Source organism: Perca flavescens, chromosome 22, assembly GCF_004354835.1.
Source record: "Perca flavescens isolate YP-PL-M2 chromosome 22, PFLA_1.0, whole genome shotgun sequence".
In the NCBI taxonomy this organism is placed as follows: domain Eukaryota; kingdom Metazoa; phylum Chordata; class Actinopteri; order Perciformes; family Percidae; genus Perca; species Perca flavescens.
In genome coordinates this window covers 26,850,932-26,860,380 of record NC_041352.1, presented here as the reverse complement: position 1 = coordinate 26,860,380, position 9,449 = coordinate 26,850,932, and the positions used below count along the sequence as shown (strand labels likewise).

Genomic DNA, 9,449 nt, shown 5'->3' with positions numbered 1-9,449 from the left:
GACGTCTGGACAGGAGGCGCCCTCCTGCACAGAGCCCCACGCCTGAAGACAGAATACAGAAAATGTGATTGTTGCGGGGCAAAAATCCTCGATTATGCGCCACGTTTTCTTAAAAAATGCGATGGAATATGCTATGTGATATTCATGCAACTTTATGCGATGAAATTGCGGGAACTTGCAAAAACTGCAGTTTGATGAAAAAGAGAAAAAAAAGTGATCCCCTCCCCCCCCCTCCCAAAACCCAGCTTTTCGATGATGTTCACGTCACGTAATTACATCACTTCATAACGTTTCCATGGCAACAGGGGAAAATGGCTGCTCTTGTGTGAAATAAACGCTGTCACTACCCAAAGTGAGTAGCGTGCAGATTTGAGTTGCGCATGCTCAGATTTAAACTGTTTACGGCATAACGTGTCTTACTGAAATTTGTGAAATCTGTAAAATAATCAACTTCTCTCTTTACATACAATAACAGAAGATGGAAATCATTTCTAAAACGTTTTAGCTATCTATGATTGTTAGATTGCTAACGTTAGCTCAAAACGCCATTCAAGTGACAGCCAATGTTGTGTTTGATTGCTAACTTGTAGCTAGCAGTCATTTCAAAAACGTTTTAGCTATCTATGATTGTTTGATTGCTAACGTTAGCTAAAAACGCCATTAGCATCTAGTAGGTTACTTGATTGCTAACGTTAGCTCAAAACGCGTTAGCATCTAGTAGGCTACTTGACTGCTAACGTTAGCTCAAACCGCCGTTAGCATCTTGTAGGTTACTTGTCACAAAGTGACGCATGCGCAACTCACATCTGCACTCTACTCACTTTGGGTAGTGACAACGCAACATTTTTCAACTTTCTGCTAAGATATATTATGGGACATTTTTAGAACGAAAATGCGGGGATTATGAAATCACGTAAGCCCCGCATATTTTGCACAGAAATCGGCAATTTATGCGGCGGAAGTGCGGCGTATTTGAAAAAATGCGCCCCCACCGCATAAATATGCGGACTTTGGCTGATTATGCGTTGAATTATGCGATTGCATAATTGCGGGACTGTTTTACATGTCCTCCTGCCTAAACAACAGAATAGGTCGATTTCCAATTACACCAAAAACAACATCTGACCCCAGATATCCACCTGGTGCAGATTTTTTTTCGTGCGCCATACTCGCACCACACCGGGAGAGTCTCAGCATTGTGAGGGTTTTGCCTGCCCATCTCGTAAAAGTAAGTCGTCTACATGACGATACCAAAAGTTTCTTCCATTTAATCCAGTTATGAACGACACGGATCAAAGAGGTGTTTTTTGCCCCCAACGGCGCCTTCCAGGCAGCGAGGAAATGGTTATGTTTAGGGTTAAGGTTAGGGTTAGCTGCCTGGAAGGCGCCGTTGGGGGCAAAAAACACCATCGAGCGATCAAAGATTTGTGGCAGTGTAGTGATGGGATATACAGATAATGTATTTTGAAAAATTGACCAGTTGCTCTAGCCGTTCCAGTTCCTGCCTGGACTGTTGAACACCCCACCTGTGTCCTCTGTCAAAAATAGACCAAATATGTAGTCAGTCTAGGTAGTCTGTGTAGTAAATATGGGTCGTTAGCAGCTCACACAGTCTACCTATACGGTTGTTTTCTGGGTGAAGACAGTCCGGATTGGATGTTGGTGTTTACCTGCTGGGACCTGAGGGCCGGTATCATGATGTGAGCCAGCAGAGTCTCCAGACTGGTCAGGATGCTGCTGTCGCTGCAGTCCAACATGCCGAAGTTCACCTCCTGTAAACACAGCAGGGACAACAGCGTGAGAGCTACACAGCTAGATCACAGCTGTCTTACTAAACGCATCCCAATGAGTCAACAGGAGGACCGAGTGGAGCGACAGACCTGCTGTACGTTAGCGGTGGTTATCGGCTTCTCAGTGGTTCTCAGGAAGAAAAGACACTTCCCCAGTAAAGGCTGAAAATAACAAAAAGAGACTGGGTTTAGTTTGAAACTGCAGTGTGGAACTTTGTCTCTTGCCTATGGCAAGAGGAAATAGGCCTTCAACTTCTCAAACAAGTATTTTGTAATTAACGCAAACCGTTACTGCCATTAGTGTCTAACTTTTTTTTGTTTGTACATTTGTTTGCACATATTTCAATATATATATTTTTATATTTCAATTCCCTTTCCTGAGATACTAAAGTCCATGTTATTGTTTTGTCAGAATCCAATTGATATAAAATCTTATTTTGTTCTGTATTTTTTTACATTTATATCTGCATTTATGTCAAAAACTAGGGACTTTCAAGCATCACAATGTCATTTATTAAATGTATTTGTGTCAAAATGACATATAAACATCTTTTTGTATTCTATTTCGTCTTCAGGGAAGCAAAAAAGAGAATTAGAACGATGCAACCAGACCAAAGTTGATTTTGGAGTGGCTTGAACAGCTGCGTGTACAGTAAATGGTGGTTTGGTGGTGATTGAACTGCTACCACCGTAGCAGTTCAAATGTGATCGGAATGGGAGGCACTAGAAAGTAATATTAAGTTGGTTGTCATATACAATTTCACCACTAGATGGGAGAAATTCTTAGGTCTTAATTAAGTTCTGGTATTAGTCCTGTATTATACATTTTTCACAACAACGCTATGTCTGTTCTTCACCGGTGCTTCAGAAAGGCTGGTTGGAAGTATCGCCATCCTGCGGCAGATGAAAAACGATGATACATTTTTAGCTAAATTTACAAATGCTTAAATTTCTTTTAAACGCTTTTCTGACTTCATTAGCCCCATAATTAGCATGCATCTTTTCAGCTCAAGCTTTGATTGTTGTGTAAACTCAGAACAAAGAGAACAGGTGAGCGGGATAACCAGTCTGTTTGCTCTGGGTAGAACTGGTCTGAGTGCAGTTTCCAGACTGAGTAATGTATGCGAGAGGTATTTCGTGTCGCCTCGCTAACCACCAAACAAAGCAACGCGCAGTTTTCTTCCATAGCAACTCAACACAAAGCAGGTATTATCTCTGAGGCAGGACAATGGTTAACATTAGGCAGGCGATCAGAGGGAAACTAAATATACGTTGACAACTGCTCGGACAGAATGTGCAATCATAAAGCATCTTATAGTTACACTTCTTCTACACACTCTGCACCCAACACACCGTCTCACACCGCTCAACAATTAGGCGTCCGGTATACTCGCCGCAGCCGACCTGTGACGTCATCGGAGCGCCGTAACTGTATATATTCACGCGTGGTGGGACTAGTTGCCGTCTTCTCCTGAACAGAGGTGGCGCTATTGAGGAAAGGCTACCGACTTTGCTGTTTCTACGGACCAGAAGAAGGAAAAGGTAAACAACGGCAGAACTGGCAGCAGCATTGCCGTCAATGCTCTGATCTGATTGGATGAGCTACTTGGTGGGATCGAGCCTTTCATTCACCATAAAAGAACTCATCTTAACCCGGTAAGTTTACAAGAGAGACTTGCAGTCACTCTGAGTCCTGGCATCACGTTGTCCTCAAATTCGGCTTCCTGTTTCCGCTTTGTCGCGAGATCTACGTCATTTTGACGTCACTTTGGCGCGCGACAGGTCGGCTTCGGCGACTGTAAAAAGGCCTTTACTCTTCTGAAGCTCTTTGGGACTTTTTTCTGTACAGTATAAAGTGCTATAGTAATAATCACATGTGTACAAAACATCAGGAGCCACTTTCAATGGCATGAATTTCTGCAGGAATCTATGAGACTTTGCAGGAATTCAGGAACTTAACTTGCATTTTGACGTGGCTCTAAATTTAGCCCCTGTCCCAAAAACTTCCCCTCTCCCATCCCCCTGTTTTTTTGTTACTGTCAAAGCGTCAGCATGGATGGATTTCTGAAACGGGCCAATTCTCATAAGATGTTCCTGAAAGAAAAACACAAAACTACAGAGAGACGAAACTACCCCAAAAATATAAAAAAAGACAAAAAAGTTTATTCTAAAAACGATTTAGAATAAACTGCAAACGACTGAAAAGAAATGCTAAATGACTAACAATAGATGCAAAACCCCGACAAGGAGGTGCAAAACAACTACATAGAAATGTAAAACAACTAAAAATAAATGAAAAATTGCTAAAATTCTGAGAGATGCCTCATCTGTCGCATATCTTTACAGGTTTATGAGAAAGTCAAACAAAAGTCTTGTGGTTCCTGAATTAGCTCCTTCCAGGGACTATTTGTTATTAAAGGGGCACCATGCAGTTTTGGCAATTTCTTCTCCGTCTTCGCTGCAGGTTTCTCTATAGAGCCCCCCCTAAAGCTTCAGAATAGATATTTGGCAGCTCCTATGTTTACTCGACTACCGTTTCCTCTTTCTCTGTTCCTCCGACAATGCTTTCCTAGCTTTCGGCTTCTTTTTTTGCCGGCTCAGCCATGAAGCTAATGTGAGAAAGTCCATCGCTACTTTGTTCTTATAGCTAGCCGGTTCCTGTATGCGTGCAGTGCCGGGAAGCAAGGCACCATTCAACCCGAAAAAAGTCAAAAATCCGTTCCAATGACTCCGAAGCTGTTCAGTTAATGTAAATTAAGTTAAAAACAAAAAACTGCATAGTTCCCCTTTAAGCTTATCTTTGTGACGCGTTTTACTGGAACTCAGACTTCCAAAAATGTGTAATCAACAGCAGTTGACGCCAACCTCCGAGCTCCCTGTGGTGATGAAGAGTTTCCTCTGAGCCGAAGTCGCTGCGTCCACACAGGACGAAAAACTGGAGGACGGATTCTGGGGAGACAGATGGAGACAGAAAGGTTAAATGATGAGAAAAAGACAGGAGGAAGAAAGTCAGGGAAGAGAAAGAAGTGATGAGGAGAGAGACAGAAATTGAAATCAGAAAAACAGATTGAGAACAGAGAGACAGAAAAAAACTTTAAATAACCATTCAAAAATACAGTATTGTTTTACCTGCTTCACATTCTGATAGAAGAAAATCAGCTTCTTGGATCCGTTCGCAGCGAAGAACTCCTCGATGAGACTGAACTGGAAGAATCAGACATGAATCATCCAGAGTTTGGACTCGGGGAGAAGAGAGGACACATTTGTAGTTTTAAACCAGACTGTGTGCGATCTGTGCTGCCTGCACGATCCGACATTCGCAGATGATAATCCTGTTTTAGGACACTGCACAATGTGTTCCACGCTTGTTCACCTTAACACTGCGGGAGTGTGGAGGAAACTGAAGGTCTGCAGTGACAGAAAGACTCAGACTTCATTCCACATGTAACCAACACGTGTACTTCATTATTTTGGATTGGCAACCATGTAAACACCTCGTAATGCGTAGCGTGAGCTACACTTAAAAACATCACGACATCCCCACACTACACGTCAAAACAATAAATAAATATCTTTAGAAAACAGACCCGCAGTTAACTACATAATGAATAATATAGATAGATAGATTTGTTTTATTGATCCCCAAAAATGGGAAATAACGGTGTTGCAGCAGCAAAAATATCAGACACACAGCACACATACAGAGTATACATTAAATAATAGGAAACAATATACATTAAATAATAATTGAATACTACATGAGCAATATTTAAAGTATATACAATTTGGAAATAAAATGTACAACTGATTCAACAGATATAGATAAAGTTAATGTACAAAATGGGGAGTAAAAATGTACAACTGTTTCCCTAGTAAAGATAGGATGGAGATAAACCTATTGTGCAAGGTTGTGCAAGGTGCATTCAGTGCAGTAAACTAAATAAAATGTAGCCTACCAAAATATGCCGCCTGGCTGTATGCGTGATACAAATAGTGTAGGGAAACCTTCACGTTTTCTACTATGTATTTATGCGCTTGCGCGTATCGGATCGTGCAGGCAGTACATATCGCGTACCGTCAGAATGTGGCGTTACCTTGTCGTCAGAGACGAGGCTTTCCTCCACCTCCGGCTCGCCCAGAGTCCCGGCGTCCACCAACCGGCCGATCAGGTATTTGTGTCGGGCGTCCAGCGCGGCTCGCCTCTCCTCCTTCATGGCTCTGGCCTGCTTCGCTATCTCTCTCCTCGCCTCGTTGGACAACAGCACGGCCCTTTTACCGGACACCTGGAAGACACTGGGCAGAGTCATAGGTCTGATCCTGGCCGTCAGAACAAAGTCGTGCACATTGAAGAACCACACATCTTTGTTACAAAACAAATGGATACAAAAATTGGGGAAATTTATCTCGCAACACATTGATTTATCCATTTTTCTATCTACCCCTTTTTTTTTTTTTTTTTTTTTACATTTGGGGGCCTCTTCCCTACTCGCTACCGCCGTACTTTTCCAGCCCCTGTCAAGCTGTTAAAACATAGATTTAATGTGAATGAGGCCCATAGACAGTGGGCCTCATTCACCAAACATTCTTCAGAACAACTTTGTTCTTTAACCCCACTTACGAAGTTTTCACGAAGATTCTGACATTCACCAAAGTTTTCTTATTTGGGATTTGTTCTTAGGTAAGAACAGAATCTACGCACACTCAAGAGCACTCTTACGCACAATTTAAAGCTGACATGGTTGCGCAAAGTTAAGTAGTAATACTGTTTTCGTCCGTTCTAATTTAAAATTGAACATTTATCTGCTTTATAATTTTGTAACACATTTTTTTTTCATTATTTTACACATAATGTTTGTTTGTTTGAATAAATACACACTACTGCTCATTTGTAAAACCCTTTGAATTGCCATTGTGTATGAATTGTGCTAGGCCTGTACAAATAAACTTGCCTTGCTTTGCCTTCAATTCACATCAATTATGTTAGCAGGGAGCCTTGCCATCCAATAATAAGTGACTGATCACGCTATTTATACGCCCAAAGTGTGCATATTTCTGCAGACTAGGATTACCCCACACAATGGCGTATTTCTTTTTGTATGCCTCCGATTTTAGATCAAACCATTTCTTTTTCACTTCATCAGTTCCCCGCTCCTTTTCCGTATACAGCGTTCACTGCAGGAGTATTTGCTGCTAGATACGATGTCTTGTTTTTCGTTAACTTCTTGCCGCAGTACCTCCACTTTAGAATTACTAAAGTTTTTCTTTCTTTTGGAGTCGAGGCCTCCACCGTCTCTGCCATGTCTTTTGGACAGTTCTCTAAGTGTGCACACGGCCCTGCCATCTCATATCCCTTTGATGGGACTTAACGGGGCATTTACCAATGCTAAATAGGAGCAGCGGGCACGAGCTTTCACTGTACAAAGACATTGAGATTCATCATTCTAGGAACCCACCAGCGAACAATTCTGCTGTTTAAGACCACGTCGTGAATCAGACGTAGACTTTTCTAAGGAACTTTCTTAAGAACAAATTTAAGAAAAAAAACGTAGGAAGATATTGGTGAATGAGGCCCATCGTCTGGAGTTTCTCTTTCACACAACAGCAATCTTCCTGGCTTGTAAGAACGTAGAAAACATATTCCCTGAAGCTCAGACTTGACACGGTTCCCTCTGAAGACACTAAAGGCTTCATACTACTTTTAAAACACGTCGTAAAACTCCTCAACACGTGGAAATGGGCTTCCCACGCCCGCATCATGGCGCCCCCTGTGTTCGGCTGCCGTTAGCGTTTACTCACCGAGGTGCTGGTGGTCGGGGGCGGAGCGGCTGCCGGAGAAGTCATGTGATTGATGGCTCTCAGGTTCTGGCTTCCTATTCGCCGATGTCCTCTGCCAGCCGCATCTGAAGATCGGAGGAGGAAACAAATGATCAAAACCCCAAAAAACAGCAGGAATACCTAAATGAGAATTTCAATATTGTATTGGCTTTTATTGTTTTGACATATCGAGGCCGCCATAAAACAACGGCCGTCAGCCATATAGCTACGGTAGTTATTAAAGGACAATTCCCGCGCAAATTGAACCTAGGGGTTTATAACACATGGTTACGTCATCGCCCGTTCTCTGGGATATGTTTTCATGCTAATCAAATGTGACCAGTTTTAGCACAAACTGCTAATTAGCTTATAACACTAATTAGTAGTATAATAGTAGTCTGGGCAGAGGTAAAGTAAAAAGAAATCTCTATTTCTACACCACTAACAAGGCTCAAAGTAGCACCACACTTCACCGGTAGCATAATGAGGGTCCCTACATGTAAACACAAGCATTGAGAACTTTTTAAGTGTACAGATAGTTTATTAAAAAGATAGTTTTACACAGTACCGTTAACGTATACAGGCAGGCGTCATGTTGGGAAAACAGTCAAAATCAGTTGAATGCCGTGCAACCAGCAACGTAGCTCAAGCACGACATTCGTCGTTCGACTGGTCGTGACTGTTTTCCCGAGATGGCGCCTGCCTGTATACGTGAAAGGTCTTTATAATCTATCTTTTTAATAAACTGTCCACCTGCACATGACACAAACAGCAGACGTATGTAGCCTAGTACGAAGATGTCTGTGGCAGAGACTAAAGAGAACTCGAGCGAATGTCCCAACCAAGCACCAGCGAGGAGGTTGGTGCATAAATTGGTGCATCGGAATACAGGGAATGAAGTCGTTGATGCTCAAAACTTTCCTAAGGGAGGACACCCAGAATCCAGACTATGATATATATACACAGTACAGTATACCCACTACCAGTATACCCACTACAATACATTAGACTACACTACTTGGTGTACAGTGTGCAGTCATTGAAAATAATTTATTTTGTATGTTCTTCACAGAAAATGAGCCAAGGCCAATGACTTTGAGTTAGAATAAAAAATAAATAGCATCATTTTTCTTTTAGCAAACATTGAAAACGGGTCCCACAGACCCAAACAACACACAAGGGTTAATGGCATTCCCCCCCCCCACCCACCCCTCTTACATTACTTTTACTTTTATACTTTAAGTACTTTTGAAACCAGTACTTTTACACTATAACTTGAGTAAAAACCTTGAGTTGATACTTCTACTGTTTAAACCCTAGTATCTATACTTCTACCTGAGTAATGAATTTGAATACTTTCGACACCTCTGGCTTTAGTGTTAGCATTAGTTTTTAATGCACTTTGACTTTATTTTAGTTTATGGATCAGTGTTTTGTCTGTACCTTTGCGGAGGTAAAGCAGAGGAGGTCTGGGCCTTGGGTCTGCTGCTCCTTCCTCCTCCTCCTCCCCCCCAGGGACTCCCTGTCCTCCCGCCTGGAGCTCCGTGTCCGGGGGAGGAGCCGAACCGTTCAGGCCCGGTTCAGAGCTCCCAGCTGGGGGAGAAACCTCAGCTGGAGACTGAGAGTCTGGATCTGCCATCTGAGAGTCAAGACACATTCGCTTACCGACTTTATTTCATATTAGAATCATTTAAAGTTGTTCATGACATCAATTACACAGCATAAATAATCTAATTATACCAAGAAGCAGGGCTTTTACTCAACAAACAAGATATAAACATTTTAAGCAAATGTTTGATTCATGAAGCCATTTCACTCTGTAAAAAATAATAAGTAATATAATAA

General features: G+C 42.0%; 1 protein-coding gene across 1 annotated transcript in view; it reads right to left on the bottom strand.

Annotated features, from left to right (window-relative positions):
- Nucleotides 1-9,261, bottom strand: part of dnah5l (dynein, axonemal, heavy chain 5 like) — a 119,540-nt gene extending 110,279 nt beyond the window's left edge. Inside the window, exons 1-9 of the mRNA XM_028570014.1 lie at nucleotides 9,048-9,261; nucleotides 7,587-7,690; nucleotides 6,256-6,310; nucleotides 5,885-6,150; nucleotides 4,920-4,994; nucleotides 4,656-4,739; nucleotides 1,881-1,952; nucleotides 1,671-1,772; nucleotides 1-42 (exon numbers count right to left, since the gene is read on the bottom strand). The exon at nucleotides 1-42 is cut by the window's left edge and continues 145 nt beyond it. Of these exons, the coding sequence (XP_028425815.1) occupies nucleotides 1-42; nucleotides 1,671-1,772; nucleotides 1,881-1,952; nucleotides 4,656-4,739; nucleotides 4,920-4,994; nucleotides 5,885-6,150; nucleotides 6,256-6,310; nucleotides 7,587-7,690; nucleotides 9,048-9,261 (1,014 nt within the window). The remainder of the gene's footprint in view (nucleotides 43-1,670; nucleotides 1,773-1,880; nucleotides 1,953-4,655; nucleotides 4,740-4,919; nucleotides 4,995-5,884; nucleotides 6,151-6,255; nucleotides 6,311-7,586; nucleotides 7,691-9,047) is intronic.
- Nucleotides 9,262-9,449: the final 188 nt, after the last annotated feature.